This window comes from Dipodomys merriami, unplaced genomic scaffold (genome assembly GCF_024711535.1).
Source record: "Dipodomys merriami isolate MVZ:Mamm:240054 unplaced genomic scaffold, mDipMer1.0.p SCAF_412, whole genome shotgun sequence".
Lineage (NCBI taxonomy): Eukaryota > Metazoa > Chordata > Mammalia > Rodentia > Heteromyidae > Dipodomys > Dipodomys merriami.
Window position 1 is genome coordinate 222524 of NW_027205738.1, and position 21944 is coordinate 244467.

The 21944-nt window shown below is 43.2% G+C and overlaps 1 protein-coding gene across 10 annotated transcripts in view; it reads right to left on the reverse strand.

Moving 5' to 3' along the window:
* Positions 1 to 617: 617 nt before the first annotated feature.
* Positions 618 to 21944, reverse strand: part of LOC138807135 (protein YIPF1) — a 38743-nt gene continuing 17416 nt past the window's right edge. For 9 of the 10 annotated variants that reach the window (XM_069992704.1, XM_069992709.1, XM_069992702.1 and 6 more), the window contains 4 exons: positions 20033 to 20199; positions 19547 to 19729; positions 13663 to 13760; positions 618 to 861 (listed from right to left, as the gene is read on the reverse strand). In XM_069992704.1, the coding sequence (XP_069848805.1) occupies positions 13671 to 13760; positions 19547 to 19729; positions 20033 to 20199 (440 nt within the window). In that variant the 3' untranslated portion in view covers positions 618 to 861; positions 13663 to 13670. Of the gene's footprint in view, positions 862 to 1353; positions 1412 to 13662; positions 13761 to 19546; positions 19730 to 20032; positions 20200 to 21944 lie in introns of all 10 variants that reach the window. The other variant, XR_011366056.1, reaches the window with a different exon arrangement.

Sequence of the window (21944 nt, forward strand, 5' to 3'; positions counted from 1 at the left end):
TCCCAGTAACCTCTCACATGCTATAGATAAAACTTTAAGAAGCCAGACATCAGTGGCATAAGTAATCCTAATTACTCAGGAGGCTGAGATCTGAGGACTGTAGTTTGAAGCCAGCCAGACAGGAATGTTCATGAGACTCTTACCTCCAATCAACCACCAAAAATCAGAGGTGGTTCCAATGGTAGAGTATCAGCCAGGAGTAAAAGAAACACATGAGAGTATGAGGCAATCCCTAGTACTGGCACCAAAATAAAAACGAACAACCCTCAAGAAAAAAAAATGAGGTCAAAATCACAAAATGCTAACAGATGTTTGCAACCATGAGATTCAGGTGTTCCATATCAGGCTAACGAAGATTAATGTGCAAGTTCCCAATTAATCTGTGTTTGATGACCTTAGAAGGACAAACATTTGGAGTAAGGAGGATCACTGGGTAATCGACACAATTCAGAGAAAAGAGGGCAGAAGTGATGATAGTTCTATGTGCTGTGCCATCTGTTTGTGGGAGGCGAATGGGAGGTCGCTTGGGCCTGCCTAACTCATGCCTCCACATTTCATTGCATCAGCGCAGTTACAGTAGCAATCAACAGTGGAAAAGAAGACCTAAGAGACACATGTGCTGAACAATGTTTAATTTGCTTTTTTTTCTTTTTTGGAGGGGAGCTGGGGTTTGAACCCAGCCTTCACAAGCACTCCACCACTGAGCTACACCCCTGGGTCAACCCTTAAATTGCATTTGTTAGACAGACGATGAGGCTCCAATACGGCACCACGTGAATTCCTTGCTGCTGTTGGCCATTCTGCCTTCCTGTAGTAGATGCCATGTCCAGAAGAACCACACGCCCCAAACAAAAAAGAGCACTGAAAAACAAAGAGTAATATTCAAGATATTCTCCCCTACCCAAAGGAGCTAAAATAATAGAAAATGGTATTTAATGATTAAAGGACCAACTTCAACATCAGAGCTGCCTGCTGCCATCAGATCTAGAGCCCTAAAATCTTTTTTTTGGGGGGTCCGATTGTGGGGCCTGAACTCTGGGCCTGGGCGCTGTCCCACAATTCAGCTCAAGGCTAGCTCTCTACCACTTGAGTCACAGCGCCACTTCTGGCTTTTTTCTTTTTTGCTTATGTGGTGCTAAGGAATCGAACCCAGGGCCTTAAGCATGCAAAGCAAGTGCTCTACCACTGAGCCACCTTCCCAGCCCGAGCCCTAAAATCTTAAGCCTTGAGTACTAATATCTGTGCTCCAAGGAATAATTAATGTTGGAGGGACACGACTGTTTTTTTAAGACCTGTCCTATTTTTCTATTTCTTTGGAAATCTAGTGACCCAAGTTCTCCAACCCAGACTCACAGGTTCTGCCTTCATCCACTTCCTCTCTTGCTTCTCTGTGGCAACCTTCTGTTAGGTACTAGAGGAGGAAGGATAAAGTATATATGGAAAGACTTAAATGATTTAGGAGAGCTCAGGCTTATAATCCTAGCTACTCAGGACTCTGAGATCTGAAGATCACAGTTCAGAGTCAGCCAGGAAAAAAAAAATCTGAGAGACTCCTATCTCCATTTTACCAATAAAAAGCCAGAAGCAGAGGCTCAAGTGGTAGAATACAGGCCTGAGTAGAAAAAGGTCAAGCAAGAGCTTGAGGCTCTGAATTCCATTACATACACACACACACACACACACACACACACACACACACACACACACACACACACACACACACAGACACACACAGACACACACAGACACACAGACACACACACACACACACACACACACACACACACACACACACACACACACACACACACACACACACTCCTACCATCACAACCATCACCACCAAAAGATTTAGGAACTAGAAAGCCATTGTGGTAGCTGAAACAAAAGTTAAAACAAGGCAATGAGGCAGGACACAAAGATAGTAGTCCAAGGAATTTAGATTTTCTTTAGACCAGACAAGGAGAGGCCAAAAGAAAAGTTTTAAGTAGGGAAGTGACACAGTGAAAGGCATAGTCAAGTTTATTAATTTTCAAAGACCCCCATGGCTGCATGTAGGATATGTTAAAAGTAAAAGAAAAGAGATGGAAAAATCCACTGAGTTATTATCACAGTTCTAATGTGAAATGAGTGGGCACAGAACACTGTGTATGGTAGCAACAGGCAGACTCAAGAAATGTTCCAGAGAAGAGACAAATCCTGCTGACCGATATGATATGCAGAGTAAGAATGCAATATCTACCCTGATCTGGAGACTCTAGTTTAAGTGACTGGGTGAATTTCTTTTTCTTTTTGTATGTGTCCTAGGGCTTGAACATAGGGTTTGGGCACTGTCCTGGCGCTGCTTTACTCAAGGATAGCACTCTTCCACTTGAGCCACAGCACCACTTCCAGCTTTTTTGGTGCTTAATTGGAGGTAAGAATCTTATGGCCATTCCTGCCTGGATTGGTTTTAAATTGCAATCCTCAGATCTCAGCCTCCTGAGAAGATAGGATTACAAGTATGAGCTACTGATGCCTGGGCTGGATTTCTTAATTAATCCAACAGATATCTATTGAAGTCATGTGCCAGGCACTCTTCCAGGATAGCCATGGCCCCAGCTCTCAGGAAACTTATAGTTTATCAGGGGAAAGAATAAGAGAGACAAACACACAAAACATTTTGTAGATTGCTGTGCTAAGGTACAATAAAGACTAGCCCAAGGCTGGGAATGTGGCTTAGTGGTAGAATTCTTGCCTGGCACGCATGAAGCCCTGAGTTTGAATCCTTAGTACCATATGAACAGAAAAAGCCAGAAGTAGTGCTGTGGCTCAAGTGATAGAGTGCTAGCCTTGAGCAAAAGAAGCTCAGGGACAGTCCCCAGGCCCTGAGATCAAGTCCCAGGACTGGCAAACAAACAAACAAACAAACAAAAAAACCCAGCCCAGTCTTCAGTCAGGGACAAGTATGAATTGTGGTGGCATTCACTGGGAAGCATGTTTATATGAGGGGAATCTCGTTGCAAGGGACAGTGGCTTTAACGTAGCATGTAATGAAGAAGAGTCACCCAGTCGGAGATTGGTAAGAAACGGGAACTTGGAAAGAAAGGCTAGGAGATGCCAGCATATGGCCGAGAAGGGTTCCTAAAGCATGGCCTTCCACTTAAGAGCTGAGCCAGGGCCTCCTTGGAGACCTCACCAGTGCTACATTCAGATGTCAGCCCTGGGCCACACTGTGAAGGGAAGGCGGGGCAAGGGCGACCTGCCCGTGTCTACTGGCTCAGGGAAAGGGAAATGCTGCCAAAAAACAGTCTTGTGTGTGACAAGTGGCTGCAGAAGGGTAGAAGCTGTAATTTACCAGAGTAGAAGGCCTCATAGGGCTTCTAATAAATACCAGCTCTGGTTTCTGAAATGTTAAATAATGGCAGAGACAAACTAGCCCATAGGCAATCACTAGAGATTTTATTTTCATAAATATCTACTCTCCATTTTTTCTTTCATCTTTCTAGTTGTCTATTCCAAATGAACATCAAACCCTACAGAAGAATCTGAAGGCAGAAAATTTCCTTCTCCTGCTGCCAACTTTTAATGGATGGCCTGCAGGGAAGAGGCTGGGAATTCCTGGCACTTAAGCCAGAGGGTAAAAAGTAAGAAGATTCTGGACTTTGTACCAAACTTAGTCCATTATGTCCTTATCAGCCAGCATTTTGTGTCTTGAAGACTGTTTGTACTTTTTCTTTGCCTTAGACCTAACTCTTGGCCACTCAGGATCTCTATCTTGGATAGCCGAACCATTGGGTCTCTTCCCTGAGCATTTCTTTGCCCCGAATCTGGCCAATGTCACCACTCTGGTCTGGTATTTCAATCAAAAGTTCCCACAGCCCTGTCTTCAATTTAAAAGGGCCTGCTAGTCAGGGTGATGCAGAGTATAAAATTGAGAAGTTCATTTTGAGAGGATGAGGAAAAGCATCACTGTCTACTCTGACCCAGAGTAGATTCTCAATGCATCAACACATGCATACTGCCTAAGTCACTTGTCCAGGAAAGTTGTGAGTACCATGTGACATGAATGCTATTACTTGCTGAAAATCAAGCCTGCTCTGAGTATCTGCTGCTGGGTGCTGTCCTCAAGGAATTAATGGTGTATAAAGTTACAGAAAATATGAATGAATTTTGCTAAACTAAGAGGTATAGAATACAAAGGAATGAATATTAGCTAAAGTTTAAAAAAAAAATGAGAGGTATCTGTTTGAAAGTGGGTCCAGAAGGATCAATAGGAAACTGCCTATACAAGACAAGGAAGGATATTCCAGAACTTAAAAAAGAAAACCCTTAAAAAGGTAAAAGTGATATTCCTATTAGTGGTAGTATTGATACAATTATTAGATTGTTGTAAGTGTATGGTAGATAAAACTAGTAAGTATATGATATTTCACTTCTGTCATTAGTGTAATTATAGAGTGGTAAGTCTAAGAAAGAGAGAAAGGAGACATAGAGACAAAAGAATTTAGCAAAAACTTGTTGATACTAAACAGGAATTGGAGCCATCAGTATGAACTCACATAAATTTTCTTTTAGAAGCAAATAAACAAACAAGCATATAAAAACCTCCTAGCTCTGAACACTGAGCAGGCCTGAAGACAATGCCCACTCCACTGCATGGAAAATCATTAGCATCTAGATTGTGATCTCGAGGGGCTGGGAATGTGGCTTAATGGTAGAGTGTTTGCCTAGCATGCATGAAGCCCTGGGTTTGATTACTCAATACCACATAAACAGAAAGAGCCAGAAGTGGCTCTGTGACTCAAGTGGTAGAGTGCTGGCCTTGAGCAAAAGCAGGTCAGGGACAGTCCCCAGGCCCTCAATTTAAGCCCCAGGACTGGCAAACAAACAAACGAACAAACAAACAAAAAAACACAGATTATGATCTTGAAATACTTGAAATACTTGAAATACTGAAAGGAACCAGAATTCCTTAGAGCAACAACTTGATCTGGAATATTTTTCTTTACAAGATAGCTAGCGGGGCTGGGAAGGTGGCTCAGTGGTAGAGCTCTTGCCTTGCATGCCAGAGGCCCTGGGTTCAATTCCTCAGCACCACATAAGCAAAAAAAAAAAAAAAAAGAAAAAAAAAAGATAGCTAGCAAGGCAGTTACTAGCGATTTCTAGAGTCAGAGTTAGGTAACAAAACTCAGGAACCTGCCTGAAGAGGCTTCCAATGGCCAAAAATGGGACAATTTGAGCATTGATACAAATGATTCTTGCAATGGACTGCAGCTAATGGGTTTCTGATGATGAATTCTAGTGAGCCAATTACTATTTTGAAAGGAAAAATCAAAGCAGAGGAATAATTTCTTTTGCCTTCCTCATGCTAACCAAACTACTGGGTACCCAAAATGGTAAATGTAAGAAATTCTTATTAAAGAAGTATTCCAGCCAGGACTGATGACACACACCTGTAATCCCATCACTGAGAAGGCGGAGACAGGAGGATTGTGTTCCAGACCAGCCTAGGCTACACAGTGAGGCTATTTTTAAAAAATTCCAGTTAATAAACAAAAAAATTGAAATATCATCATGTTAAATTTTCAATGGATGGACAGATTTAGGCACTGCTTATTCATCAGCCACTATAATTCTGAGGGTCAAAGAGTTTAACAGCAAGCCGGGCGCTGGTGGCTCACGCCTGTAATCCTAGCTACTCAGGAGGCTGAGATCTGAGGATCGCGGTTCAAAGCCAGCCCGGGCAGGAGAGACCGTGAGACTCCTATCTCCAATAAACCACCAGAAAACCGGAAGTGGCGCTGTAGCTCAAGTGGTAGAGCGCTCGCCTTGAGCTGAAGAGCTGAGGGACAGCGCCCAGGCCCAGAGTTCAAGCCCCACGACCGACAAAAAAAAAAAAAGAGTTTAACAGCATACATTAAGCAATGTTGTAAAAAAAAATGCAAACCTGAATGTGATCAAGTATTTCTATCCAACCAACTAATCTGGAGAACAAAAAAGTATATTAGGTGAATCATAATGATACATTCAGAAAAACCCTGGGTGCTGTTCTCAAGGAACTTACAGTGTAGGAAGTTACAGTAAGAATGCATATTGCTGGGCTGGGAAGGTGGCTTAGTGGTAGAGTGCTTGCCTAGCATTCATGAAGCCCTGGGTTCGATTACTCAGTACTACATACACAGAAAAAAACTGGAAGGGGCACTGTGGTGAAGTGGTGGTGGTAGAGTGATAGCCTTGACCAAAAGAGGCTTAAAGACAGTGCCTAGGCCCTGAGTTCAAATTCCAGACTGGCAAAAAAAAAAAGGGGGGGATGTATATTGCCAAAGAAACTTCAGTTTCCAGAGAAACTACAGGGTAAATGATTCTTCAACAAATAAATGAAAGAGAATGACAGCAATTGGGGAGATGGAGTAGGCACCTATAATTTAGATATATAAACCAAGTTGTAATAAGAAGACCTAATTTGTATTTGAATCAAGCAAGCTGAAAAGTCATAACATTTATAAAACCACTTGAAATTTAAACACTGAAATATGTTTGATATTAAGAAGTTATTTTCTAGATATGATTATGATATTGTAGTGAAGTTTTGTTGTTGTTTTATAGTAAAGAAGCAGGTTTATTGAAAGAGAAAGTATAGACACTCACCATAGAGAGGGGTGCCAGAGGTAGGAGTTTGGAGACGTTTCCAAGAGAAGTGGCCTTTAACTTAATTCTCCTCCCACATTGGAACGTGTAGAAAAAACTTTTAAAGCCTTTACTTTTTGTGTGTGTGACTGTCCTGGGACTTGAACTCAGGACCTGAGCATTGTCTCTGAGCTTTATAGCTCAAGGCTAATACTCTACTTCACCTTTTTTGGTAATTAATTAGAGATAAGAGTTTCAGGGGCTTTCCTGCCTGAACTGTCTTTGAACCCCAATCCCTAGATCTGTTTACTGAGTAGCTAGGATTACAGGTATGAGCCACCAGTTCCTGGCTGCCTCTATCTTCTATACAGAATTTAAATACACATGGATGAAATGATAGGATGTGTTATAATGATTTTCCTCCCAATAATATGGAGGAGGGCTGGGTGCCAATGGCTCACACCTGCAATCCTAGCTACTCAGAAGGCTGAGAGCTGAGGATCGTGATTCAAAGCCAGCCTGGGCAGAAAAGTACATGAGACTCTTATCTCCTGTAAACTAGTCAGGAAAAACCACAAGTGGTGCTATGGCTCAAGTGGTAGAATGCTAGCCTTGAGCACAAAGAGGTTCAGCAACAGCACCCAGGCTGTTTGAGTTCAAACGATAGGACCAGCAAATAATAATAATATTAGTAATAATAATTATTATTATTATAGTAGAGGATGGGTATGGTAATAATCCCAGCACTAAGGAGGCAGAGGCCTGGGTTATACACTGATATCCTGTCCCAAAACATCAGTCATTAATAATATCAGTCAAGAATAATATATTGAGGAAAGAGGCAGGGAGTAGATTGGTACATGGATAAACAAGGTTGGCCATGAGTGGGCAACAAGTGTTGAAAGAATCTGTACAAAATAAATAATACATTTACATTTGTTATTACTCTACTTTTTTTTCTTTTTTTTTTAGTCAGTCGTGGGCCTGAACTCTGGGCCTGGGCACTGTCCCTCAGCTCTTCAGCTCAAGGCTAGCGCTCCACCACTTCAGCCACAGCGCTACTTCCAACTTTTTCTGCTGATGTGGTACTAAAGAATTGAACCCAAGGCTTCATGCATACAAAACAAGTACTCTACCACTGAGCCACCTTCCCAGTCCCTCTACTATTTTTTTAAAAAATTGCCAGTCCTGGGGCTTAAGCACTGTCTGGGCACTGTTCCTAAGTTTTTGCTCAAGGCTAGCGCTCTACCACTTGAGCTGCAGCACTACTTCTAGCCTTTTCTGTTTATGTGGCACTGAGGACTCAAACCCAGGGCTTCATGCATGCTAGGCAAGCACTCTACCACTAAGCCACATTCCTAGCCCTACATTTTTTTAGGCAAGTTCTCCAAGTGTATCCTAGGCTGGCCTGGAATTCATGATCCTTCTGTCTCTGTTTCTAATCTTGGATTAGAGGCCAATACTACAATGCCCTGCCACACTACTTTTATCTACATCAAAATTTTCCACTAATATAAAGAAAAGAAGTTACTGTGTTGAGACATTTGCTATCCTAGATCCTCCATTGTAGCTCACAGAGAGGAAACCGAGAGGAAAGTTGAGGAAGAGCTGGCCAGGGACACTTCAGACATGGTGTGGAAAGGATGACAAGCAGTGGCAAGATGGCGGAAAATCATGCAGTTGGGATGCTGAAATAAAGGAGATTACAGCTGGGGCTGGGAAGGTGGCTCAGTGGTAGAGTGCTTACCTGCATGCATGAGGCCCTGGGTTTGATTCCTCAGCACCACATAAGCAAAAAGAAAAAAGCCGGAAGTGGCGCTGTAGCTCAAGTGGTAGAGCACTAGCCTTGAGCTGAAGAGCTGAGGGACAGCTAAAAACAACTCTCCACAAGCCCTTTGCTCATCTATTATTAAAGCTTTTATTACACTAGAGTACAATTATCTGCTGCCCTCCTCTGGACAGATGTCATCACCCATGGGAAGGGCCCCAGTTTGGATGTAGTCCTTCACAACCTTCATTCCTTATTGCCAAAGCAGTAATTTCTAGGCTTTTCCTGGGTCTTGGCTCAGAGAAGAAAAGTGGCTCTCAAGTAATGGGAGTGAAAATGGAAGTTGGAATTCAGATTTTATTTTTCTTTCCAAATTGGGTACACTAGATGAGTACTTTACTACTTTAGTCACACTCCCAGCGAACTACATTACCTCAATGACTTACATAGGGGTAGCTTCCCTGCTTACAAGTAGTTAGAGGCTCTCCTAGGGTTCTGAGGTTACAGGGAGAGAAGGAGTTAATGTTCTACAAGAAATTCAGTCTGGACTAAGCCTTCCCAAGCACAAATTTACGCAGGGAGGTTACTGTTGAGATTAGAAGCCATTCTTTTTCAGTGAAAGCTGGGAGTCCAGAGATTACAGTAGAAGGCATAGCCAGCTCATAAATCTGCAGTGCCCAAGGGCTCTGGACAGCCCTTTTATTGGCAAAGTGATGGATGCTTCTGCCAGGGAGGCTATGGAGAAGCTGTTCATCACTATCTCATTTGGAGACTTGACACCTAAATGGAGGCACTGACACCCAAGTTTACAGATTTGAGCAAAACCCAGAGGGGTCAAATCTGTGTAAACCAGGCTGTGAGATCTTTAAGAGTTAACCAAGGGCCAGGCTCTTCTCAGACACTGCCCTGACTCTAAAGGGTTATGGTACCTGGGCTTCTTAGTGGAGAGCCTTTACAACAAAACGTGAGGAAGGGACTGAAGTCCCAGCTCAGTAGCAGGTCAAGAGAGCACCTCATTGGGTGAAGTTGGTATTCTGGCCAAAAGAGAGGCTCAGACAACTGTTGCCCCTCTGTTCTCTCGTTCAGGCCCTTCTCCAGCTGAGCTCAGACTTACTGGTTCTTAGACATGCTAGCTCACATCATGTCTTATGATTGATCATGTCCATGGTTTAATCATGCCTATATCTTCCCTTCCCCAAAACCATAAAAGTAGACTGTTTTTCAGAATGAAGGGTAACTGATTGCTGTACTCAAACTTCAGGACCTAATTCAAGCAAGACTCTGCTTAAAACCAACTGTGTCATTCTTTCTCTGCCTCCACAGGGCTCAATTGACATCCTGCTTGAGGAACTTCCCATACAACATAGCGCTACCTGTTAGGCTGTTCTGCACATCAGACAGGATCCTTGAAGCAGAAACTATATCTTATTTCCTGAGTCCCCAAGACCGGGCTCAAAGAGGCTACAAAGTAGCCTCAGTAAGTGCAGAGAAGAGTAAATGATGGCCTAAGCTCAGCATGAAATGCTGCATCCTAAATGTGCAATGCCTCTGATCATATAAAATAGTATTTATTGAAATGAAAAAAAACCCTCATCCTGATTCATGCACTTAGTTCTCAAAGGTTCATCTACCTTCTGTCTTCCATATACATATATTGCCAGTCCTGGGGCTTGAATTCAGGGCCTGGGCACTGTTCCTGAGCTTCTTTGGCTTAAGACTAGCACTCTACCACTTGAGTCACAGCACCGCTTCTGGCTTTTTCTGTGTATGTGGTACTGAGGAATCGAACCCAGGGCTTCATGCATGCTAGGCAAGCACTCTACCACTAAGCCACCTTCCCAACCTCACTTTCCCAATATTAACTGGACACTTCTGTTGTCCAGGTCAGTGGAAACTGGGCTAAATCAAATAAGACTATCTCATCCAGGTGTGGAGCCATATATCTGTAATCCCAGCACTTCACAGGCTAAGGAAGGAAGATAATGAGTTTGAGGCTAGCCTGGCTACATAATAAGACACTGTCTTAGGGGGAAGGGGGGGGGAAGGAGGGAGAGGGAGAAGGAGAGGGAGACAGAAAGGGAGGGAGGGAGGGAGGGAAAGACTGTTCCTTCTTCATGATTTTTATACTAAGGAAGGGTACCTCCTCTGTCTGGAGCCTTCTCTCCTCTCTGTCAACATTCAGTGAGGTCATCTGCAGGATGAGCTGTATAAGTGTGCAGACAAACTGAGGCACAAACAAGCCACCACATGCTCATTCTAAGATTAGAGACACCCAAACTACTATTAGAAATATTAGAACTTCAGGCTGGGAAGGTGGCTCAGAGGTAGAGCGCTTGCCTTGCATGCATGAGGCCCTGGGTTCGATTCCTCAGTACCACATAAGCAGGAAAAAAAAAGCCGAAGTGGCACTGTGGCTCAAGTGGTAGCACGCTAGCCTTGAGCTGAAGAGCTGAGGGACAGCACCCAGGCCAGAGTTCAGGCCCCATGACCGGCCCCCCCCCCCCAAAAAAAATCTGGAAGTGGTGCTGTGGCTGAAGTGGTAAAGCACTAGCCTTGAGCTGAAAAGCTGAGGGACAGTGCCCAGGCCCAGAGTTCAGGCCCCACCACTGGAGGGCCCCCCCCCAAAAAAAGAAATATTAGAACTTGTATTTCTTTTTCATTAAAAAGGGGGGTATTAAGCTTTAATTTCCTCAGGTTCCCACTGGGATTATTAACAATGTATAGATTGATAATAGTAATGTAAATACTTAAAACATGCACATATTACTGGTTTGTGCTTATGGCGAAGAGTCAAAAATGTGGGAAAAATTAAAAAGATATCAGAAAATCTCAGAAACTGGATCCCCAAGACTTATTCTCTACCTCTAAGCAATGGGTGACCTTAGAAAACTCAGCCATATTCATTCCAGCCTCTTCACTTATGCAACAAGGTGGAAAGGACTGGTAAGCATGGCCAATAAGAGAGGGACCTAGAAAGTATTTTATAAAATGGAATGTGATGTACAAATGTTAGCTTGCCAGCCAAGTGCACTGTGTTAACTTGGCTTTAGCTTTTTCAATGTAAAATGAGGAAGGAAATCCATACTACTATCTCCAAAGGTTCTGATCATTTTTCCTCCTAAATAAGCATATAGATGCTGTATAGGAAGAGAGTTAAATTGACATTTTCACATGTATACACTGCATTTCAACCAATCTCACCCCAATGTCACTTTCCCTTAATTTCTTTTCTTTTCTTAGGACAATTTCAGTAGGCATCATTGTTCTGTTTCACACATAGGATTGTGATCTTCTTTGATTCCAATATCACATACCCCCAAGAAGAGAGGAAGAGGGGAAGGTGGTGGAAGGCCTGTGACACCTTACAGTTGATTCCTAGTCATTCTATCAGCCAAAGTGACTTCAACACGGGTCACTACATCTTGTCAACTTGCAGGGCCTACACTTGATTTCTTCAACTGAGAGGGAAAAATCCTCATTTGTTACAAAAAATAAATAATGGATCAAGGTAAAGTCAGTGAGAAGCACCAAATTTCAATGCAAACTATCAGCCCATTTACAGTGGGGAAATAGCTTTGGTCTTATTACTGAGCACCTATGTGACAGGAATTTTTTTTTCTTATTAATTGTACCAAGGAGTTTCACTACGGGTGTCAGGAGCTTCTACAAATACAACATCTAATTTTCAAATATAGGTTGTATCATCCATATTTTATAGAGAAGTTAACTGAGGTTCAAAAAGAATTAGTTCCTTGCCCAAGGCCCACAGCAAGCACAGGGTAATGGGAAATGGGATTTAATTTGAGGAAGGAGGGGATTGGTATTGGAATTTGAACTCAGTGTCTTATGATGACTCAACTTGCTTATTCAGCTGGTACTCTATCACTTGAGCCACATTTCTAGTCCTGCTTTTTGCTAGTATTTTCCAGAAGAAGTCTCATGTATTCTTCTGCCTGGGCTGGCTTTAAACTATAATCCTCTGGAACTCAGCCTTCTGATTAGCTAGTATTATAAGGGCAAGTCAGTGGTGCCTAGCTGAGATTTAATTTTAATTCTTGATAATGAAGACCCTGATTTTTTTTCATATTCCATTGCTCTGGTAGACTGCAGCTTGCACAGAAAGGGCTGCTAATGATTATAAAACTGAGTAACAGTTCTTGGTTGACACACAGTAAGATCATATGCATAGTATGTCTTCATTCATTAATTCATTCATTCCACACTCACTCACTGAGTCCACCTATATACCAAGTCATGAAATGGGCAATGAAATCCTATCGTTGTTTTCATGGAGCTGATTCTAATTGAGGGGACACACTAGTGCAGAGAGTACAGACAAATGACTAGATGACTGATCAGGTTATCAGACAGCACATGGGCACACAGACAATTAGTGTTTTGAGCACCATAAGAAAGTGATACCTATATACAAAGTATACTGGTATCACAAGCTAAGTGACAACTGTTGGAAGAAGGGCTGGAAGAAAGAAACACTTCAGACAAATGGAACTGCAAGTGCAGACATGATATATTAAAGCAATGATAAAAGTTCAGTGTGGGGCTGGAGGCACAGCTCAGTGTTAAAGTACTCGTGCCAAGAACAGGACAGAAAACCAAAAAGTGCAGTATGACTGCAGCCTTGATACAGAATGGGAATGGGATAGAAGCAAGGAAGGTGCCACTAAATTACATCTTTTTCCTGTACTAACTCCCACTGAACTAACCATTAATGGTAGAATCACCTCAGAGGCCCTGAACATGCATAGCCTTTGGAGAACTTTAGGAGTAAACTAACAGGGGTCAACTCAGGCTCTGAAGCAGCCTGCCTAAGAAGTCAGAAAGACTACCAGAACTGTTATGTGATGGAACAAATCCATACTGTGCTGCTAGAAAGGGTACATGAGGTTTAGGAGGGGGCTGCTGGGATGAATGCAGAGATCCACCTTCAGCAGAATCTAAGAGATAGATTTCAAATGGAAACTTTCAACAAGGATACATACACAGTCCTAAACATGCACACTCATATCCTACTACAAAATTGTACACAAAGAATGGTCTGATTTTGTATGTGCATGTGTATGTGTGTGCACATGCACATGCACATGTGTGCATGTGTTTGGTCCTGGAGCTTGAACTCAGGACCTGGGTACTCTACCACCTGAGCCACAGCTCCACTTCCAGCTTTTGGGTGGTTAATTGAAGATGAGAGTCTCATGGACTTTCCTGCCATGTTTTGTTTTGATTTTTAGCATACGACTCCACAGAATAAAAATATTATCTCTTACTTTTCTCCTTAGCTGGACTTGGCTGCTGCAGCTGTTTGGTTTGGAGTAGCTATAGTTGTGGGGAGATGGTCCATCTCTGGTGCATCAAAAAAGTATGCCTGTAGGAAGAGAGACCAATGAGAGTGTCAGAAAGCAACAATCCAGTTGAGGGTCCTCCTAGGCTCAATAATAACAGTATTTCTGGGCTCTCATGGTCCCTGCCTCCTGCTACCATGGTTGGCATCATGCTGAACTATAGTCATCTCTGTCTATGTCTGCCTTGTTAACTCAATCTGTGAGTAATCTTTTTTTTGGGGGGGGAGGGGGTGGTGGCATTGCAAGTCCTGGGGCTTGAACTCAGGGCTTAGGCACTGTCCCTCAGTTTTTTGTGCTCAAGGCTAGCACTCTACCACTTTGAGCCACAGCTCTCCACTGTTGGCTTTTTGGTGATTAATGGGAGAAAGAGTCTCATGGACTTTCCTGCCTGGTATGACTTCAAACCATGATCTTAAATCTCAGCCTCCTGAGATTACAGACATAAGCCACCAACACCTGGCTGTGAGTAACCTTAAACTTAGCTGCCACTTATTGAGCACTTACTATGTTACATGACTTAAATCTTCCTAACAACCCTGATGTTGTTACAATTATTTTCATTTGACAGATGAGCAAACAGCTACTTTGAGAAACTCAAGTCTCTTGGATCCAGGGCATATGATATATGAGTGGTAGAACCAGGACTCCAAGCTAGGTCCATCTGACTCCAAAAGGCATACTGTAATTACTACATCACACACAGGCTTGTCTCTATGAAAGTGGAGCTATGGCTCAAGTAGTAGAACACCAGCTTTCAGTGAAAAGGATCTTCAGCACCAGGCCCTGAGTTAAAGCCCCAGTACTAGCACAGAGATGGTCTCTACCTCTGTCTTTGTGTCAGCAGGATCTCTCACAGGACCTGGCACACTATATAAACTATTAGTTCTTAGCAAGCTGAGCTATGACAGACAGCTGCTAAACTAGCTAGTTGGCTCAAAGATCTTAAAAAGAGCTTCATCTTTTAATTTTTTTTGGGGGGGGGTCCGGTTGTGGGGCCTGAACTCTGGGCCCAGGCGCTGTCCCTCAGCTCTTCAGCTCAAGGCTAGTGCCCTACCACTTGAGCCACAGCGCCTCTTCCGGCTTTTTGCTTATGTGGTGCTGAGGAATCGAACCCAGGGCCTCAGGCATGCAAGGAAAGCGCTCTACCACTGAGCCACCTTCCCAGCTTCATCTCTTAATTCTTTAGTTTGGAAATGAAAGGTTTGATAAGGGCCTCTGCTCAACATCTACAATTAAACTGTCAAAAGTCAGAAGGAAGTGGAAAGGAAGATAACAAGGAGGATCTTCCCTTCTGCCTTGAGTCCTGAGAATCAATCCTAACATCGGCCAGGAAAACACCCAATCTCACTAGCCTTGAACACTGGTTCTTTGAAAGAACGGTGAGTCTGTTACTGTATCCAAGACCACTGAATGCTCCTGACTTCCCTTGGCATTAATATTTCAGGAAAGTGAAAAGCCAAGAAACCAAGAAGCATTTTTTTACCAGCTCTGCTTGCTTTCAACCAGAAGGGGGCACCAACACGACATGCTGGGCTTCTAGCATATTTCTAACTCAGTAATCTTTTTTTAAAACTTTCTTGCTGATGCCTTTTTGTGCAGTCCTCCCATTTGTCACATTCCCAGAGCAATCCTACCAGTCACTACTCCATAAATCCTTCCTGGCAGTGATTCTCTGGAGCAGAGGAAGAACAGAACTCCAAAGTAGGTGGTATGAACAGAGGCCACAGTGTCCACACTACCCAGGGTTCCCTCAGTTTTCTCTGGGATCAATGAGTCAGAGAGACCTATGCTTCAGCTTTTCCAGGTTACTAGAGGAAGCCTGTTCAGAAGGAATGAGACACAAGGCCCAGGCTCCCATCTGGGTCTGGGCTGACACACATTGTAACTTTGGGCAAGGCCCGTAGAAGCCTGAGTTTTCCCATGTGTAAAATGTAAGGATTGGAAAACATGATTATTAAGTGTTTCTTGAACAAGCTTTAGTTTTGTGACTTATGAATGCATAAAAACCTCAGCTATCATTTGGGGAATACCTACTGTACATCAAGCACATAATCATTTATCAGCTCAGAAACAGGCATTTTGATCCCCACTTTGGAGAGAAAGCTGAGCCTCAAACCAATTTTCCAAAACTATATAAATGTGCCTGAGTTGGATTCCAATCCAGTGTGCCCACTTCCAGTCTAGACTTTTCCATGCTCAACAGAGTCCAAGTCCAGCCCAGTCCTAGGCTCTGTGGAGGCCTCAGGATGGATGGCAGCCTCTCTGGGAGTGAGCCTCCCTACTGCCAGTAGTAAACAAACACAGGCTTGTACATCTCTTGACATGTCAGCCAAGGACATCCCCTCTGGGATCTTCCCAGCTACCTCTGCCAGGTGTGTTTAGTACAAACTTAGGGATCACTTACATGTGTATTATGTGTATTCTCCAAGGGGCCTTCCCAGGTGTGGGCTGTCATATGCTTCACTGCACCAAGGCAAACACACACACACACCAACCCGTGCTTCCCAGGGGAGTAAGAGAACACACACAGACACAGACACAGACACAGACACAGACACAGACACACACACAGACACAGACACACACACACACACACACACACACACACACACACACACACACCCCAACCCGTGCACACACACACCAACCCGTGCTTCCCAGGGGAGTAAGAGAACACACACACACACACACACACACACACACACACACACACACACATACACACACACACACACCCCAACCCGTGCTTCCCAGGGGAGTAAGAGAAAGCCAACCTGTCTGGTTCAGCAGGTGCTCCTCAGCTCAAGTGACTCTCCTGCTTACTCCTGGCCTTGCCTTCCAAGAATAAAAATGCCTTGTCTTTACATGACTTGTTATACTTTTCATGTTGCAAACATCATTTGATCCTCCAACAACAGAGATGTTACTGTGGTGTGCTAGCCCAGATCCTTTTTCTAAGGAAGGAGGTAGGAGTCTAGAGAAGGGAAATGACCAAAGCACAGCCTGAAGGGCAGAGAGGGCTGGCTCAACACCTGATAATGAGATGGTTTCTCTCTTCAAGGAGGAGAAAATGATTATCTTCCCCTACTGTCAGCAATGCCTTCCTACCCACAGTCCAATCTACCCTGTTCCATGACTGTCACAGATCTGAGCAGAGTGATGCCCTTCTGCTTCCTCCCCTCCATCAAGTTCTCAGCCAAGTATGAGCAGAACAATTAGGGAGGAATCTCACGAGAAAGGCATCAATGAAAGGGTACTGTGGTACAGCAGGGAGATTTGAGCTTTAATCCAGGTTCAAACCATGTGATCCCGGGCCACTCCTACTGGGGCACTAAAGAATAATGTGCAGTAGGGCCACTTTCCTAACTGCTTTCCATTTGAACAACCTTCGCAGTACATGAAGAGCTTCCTCCACAAAAGCCCGGGAATCTCTGACAGGTGAGGAAACCAAAATTCTGAGAGTTAAGTTGCCTCAGATCACAATGCTAAGCACCTCCCTGTCCAAGACTCTGTCTTCTTTGTAACTATTCTCTCTTCTAGAAGATAATTTTTTTTTTCTTTTCTGGAAACTCTCAGGTTTGAACTCAAGCGCTCTTGCTTGCTAGGCAGATGCTCTACCACCCAAGTCATGCCCCCAACCTTCATTCCTGAAAATTTTGGGCAGTAGGACAAGCAGGGAAATCTAGCTTTAGTGCCATTTACCCCAGAAGAAAAATAAGTGGCATAGAACATAAAAAATCCTGCCATCAGTTCCACATGAAATATTCTTCATGTGTATACATGTGCATATATGCACACACATGTGTATGTGTATGTGCCAGTACTAAGACTTGAACTCAGGGACTGTGCACTCAATATTTTTTCCACTCAAGGCTCTACCACTTGTGCCACAGCTCCAATTCTAGCTTTCTACTGGCTAATTGGAAATAAGAGTATCACAGAGCTGGGCGCTGGTGGCTCACACCTGTAATCCTAGCACTCAGAAGGCTGAGATCTGAGAATCATGGTTCAAAACCAGCCTAGGGAGAAAAGTCCCTGTGAGAACCTTATCTCCAATTAACCACTCAAAAACTCAAAGTGGTAGAGTGCTAGTCTTGAGAAATAGAGCTCAGGAACAATGCCCAGTCCCTGAGTTCAAACCCCACAACCGACCGAAAAAAAAAAATCTCACACAGATTTTTCTGCCTGGGCTGGCTTCGAACTGTAATCCTCGTATCTCAGTCTCCTGAGTAGGTAGGATTACAGGTGTGAGTCATCAGAACTTGGCTTATGAAACAGATACTATACTTCTTTGCTCCACGAACCAATCTACCTTGCTCCTAGCTTTTATAGAGCTGAAAACAACAATGCATTTCCTTCCTGATTTTGAGTCATCAATCTCTTGGCCAGGTATGCTTTGGAAAAAGTATGTAAGAGACAAGAAGGTGCCAGTTAGAGGCAGTACCATGAGCAAGTTAGTTACAATGAAAAGAATATTATTCACAGACAGCATTTCAAAGATCAAGCATATTGCCTTAGGATTAAAGGAAAGGGGCCTAGTTTATGGGCATTTATAGGACAAGTTCTATGTTAAATGCATCCTATGTATTGTTTTGTTTGATCTTCAGAACAACCCACTGGTGGGAAATAATAGACTCACATTATAGATGAAGAAGACTCAGAGAAGTATAGAACATAGCCAAGTTCCTAGCCAGAGAGTAACAGAACCAGCCTGCCTGACATGTTCTTCCTAGACACAGGACTCAAACCTACTTTTTTTTTTTTTTTTGTCAGTTACAGGGCTTAAACTCAGGGACTGGGTACTGTCAAGACTAGTACTCTACCCACTTTAGGCCCAGTACCACCTCCGGTTTTCTGGAGTTGACTGGAGATGAGTCATGGATTTTCCTGCCCTGGCTGGCATCAAACTTGGATGCTCTGTTCCAAGAGTAGCCTCCAGAGTAGATAGTGGCTAGAGCCACTGGTGCCCAGCTTCAAACGTACTTTAATGTTGTCCATCATCTTCCTAGGTAAGTCTGGTGCTGATGGCTCACACCTATAATCACAGCTACTCTGAAGGCTGGCATCTGAGGATCTAGTTCAAAGTCAGCCTAGGAAGGAGAGTTTGTGAGACTCTTACTCTAATTAATCACAAAAATCTCAGAAGTGGATATGTGGCTCAAAGGGTAGAGCACCTGCCTTAGGCAGAAAAAAAAAGCTAAGGGACAGCATCCAGGCCTTGAGTTCAAGCCTTAGTATAGCATATGTTCAAAAAAAAATCAGCTGGGCACTGGTGGCTCATACCTATAATCCTAGCTACTAGGGAGGCTGAGACCTGAGGATCTCAGTTTGAATCCAGCCCAGGCAGTAGTCTCTAGGAGACTCTTATCTCCAATAAACTACTCAGAAAAAGCCCGAAGTGGTGCTATAGCTTAAGTGGTAGTGAGCTAGCCTTGAGCACAAACAGGCTCAGGGTCAGTGGCCAGGCCCTGAGTTCAAGCCCCACAGCCAACAGAAAAAAAAAATCTTCTAGGCATATGCAGAAAACCAACAGAGCATTCAGAGGCAGAACCTCAACATGCTTCCTTCTTCCCAATCCTATAGAGTGGTACATATCTACCCATACTTGCCCTGGCTAGACATTGTATCTTAACCAGATTACAAAAACTAGGCAAAGTCAGAGGCTACAATTAAATTCTCAAAACTATTTACTTTTCCTATAGGAGAGTCAAAATGGTGTTTAGTTCATGAAGACAGTTTTAAAGGAACCATTGTACCTAACACTTTAGTGTTAAAAACACACCAAAAGTATATAGGAATGAGACCATACCAAGCAGCCCACAGAAAGAAGCATATGAAGCAATACAATTGTCACAATCGTGGCCAACGCAATACGTCGGTTATCTTCACGAACAGCTGGCCAAAATGTCATAGCCAAGACAGATCCCGAGATGCCCAGGGCAACCATGACTAGAATCCAACGAACAGCTTTCTGGGGGATGATCCACAGTATCTGAAAGAAGAGAAGAAAAGGAGACAGTCTTTGGATGCATTTGTTCATTCCAGGCATGTAAGCCAATCAGCTGGGCTGATGCCAGCTGGTTTTCAGAATACCCATCACCATGCAGACTGAGGCAATGTTATCCTAACTAAGGGTTCACTCCCACCCCCCACTCCTCTTCATGCTGCCCTTGAAACTCAAAGGGGAGCAGATGAATGTTAAATTGGAAATAACAATGTCTGGTGCAATTCCTGGCTGAAGTGTTAACCAAGACCAGAGCATCACTCAGAGTCTGCTCCACAGTGCCATACTTACTGCTGTAGGGATATAAATGAAGAGGGAATAGCCATAGACGCACACAATCTCCAGAAATGAATAGGAAACAATGTTCATGACTTTGCTGTTTCTCCACATGAGGAAACCCCAGAGAGCCAGAGGAACAAGCCAGGCATAGGCATAGATGATGGTAGCTGCTATGGATACTGTGGACAACAAGACAGTGTCACCTGTATCATGTCTTTAAGCCACTGTTAGAGCACTTCCCATACTTTAGACTGTCCTTACTTCCTACAGGGCAATCTACTTCAATGGACAGTGGGCCCATGTCTTCCTGGGCTGTATTCTTTGGGCCTGACACAGCCCTTGGCACATGGTAGGTGTTTTATAAATGTTTGCCAAATGAATGAATCTTTAGCATCTGTCCTTGTAGTTTCCTTTAGAACTTTTATATTCATTTAGTAACAATATTATTGAATAACTAAAATATCTGAGAACATCATACTGTAAGATTTAAATATACTGAACATTTCAATCAAATAAAAGCCAACTATCCCCTTGGAAGAATACATCCTCCTCCCTAGCAAAACAAGAGCTGACACTGATTTCTTTAGCAAATTTATTAAAATGCCCTGGGTACAGATTAACTTGCTCTGCATGTCATTTAGAGATCTTTCTGCTTCTGAAATACAGAGTTTCAGCACATTGATGGATTGCTTGAAATATTCTCCAGTTTCACTTTCTTCCTTACATAAATAACAATGCCTTGGTAATGGAACTGCTTGTTAAAAGCTCCTCAGAATCCAGCCTTCCCTTGCTCTGTAAGGCCTTCCTCCTCTTCCTCCTCCTTTTCCTTCTCTTCCTCCTCCTCTTCCTTCTCTACCTCCTCTTCTTTCTTCTTCTCTTCCTGCTTTTTACCTCCTCCTCTTGTAGTATCATGCCCTATAGAACTTGCCCTAGAGAACAATTTGAAGTCTTCTTGATTCTGGAGTGACTATCACAAAGCCTGGCAAAGAGTTGGGATGTAGCTCAGTGGTACAGTGATTGCCTCCTACGCATAAAGAAAGTCCTGAGTTTGATTCCCTGTACTGCAAAATAAAATATAAAAATAAATAAACAAAGCCAGGCGCTGGTGGCTCATGCCTGTAATCCTAGCTACTCAGGAGGCTGAGATCTGAGGATCACGGTTCAAAGCCAGCCCGGGTAGGAATTATATCCAATTAACCACCAGAAAACTTGAAGTGGTGCTGTGGCTCAAGTGGTAGAGCAATAGACTTGAGCTGAAGAGCTCAGGGACAGTGCCCAGGCCCAGAGCTCAAGACTCATGACAATAAATAAAGAAATAAATAAATTATACTTGGCTAAGCCATGGCATCTGCTTCTCCTATGGGAAAACTAGTAGGGAACTCATTTAACACATCTTGGTAAAGCCTTGTGGCAGTTAGTCAGACTCTTGTTAAAACTGTCAGTGTCCAAAACATTTGGCACTCCCTCCTTAAGCCAGATACAATTTCATTGACATCATACCTTTTTCTTAGACAATGAAGGGAAGGAGAAGGAAATTCTACTCTGGCTGTAGCTACAGTCATTGATCACTGCTGGGCATCAGGCAATATACTCACTGCTTTACTGACAATCACAGTATTGTAGTCTCAAATGGCAGAGACTTTGTACAGATGCCCTGGGTTCTAATCCCAGGCAAACCATCTCTGGATAGTGAGCTACTTAATCTTCCTACTACTTACCTATCTGCAAAATGGGAATAAAATTACCTCACAAGATTATTAGAGCATTTGCCTAGCATGTATAAGGTCTTGAGTTCCATTACCAGAATGCAAAAAAAGACTGTTAGAAGAACTAAGTTAAAATAGGCAATAACCATTCTAATAGAGTGGTGATTGATAAAGAATAAATACTTAAGATTTAGCTTTTTAGGGTTGGGAATGTGGCT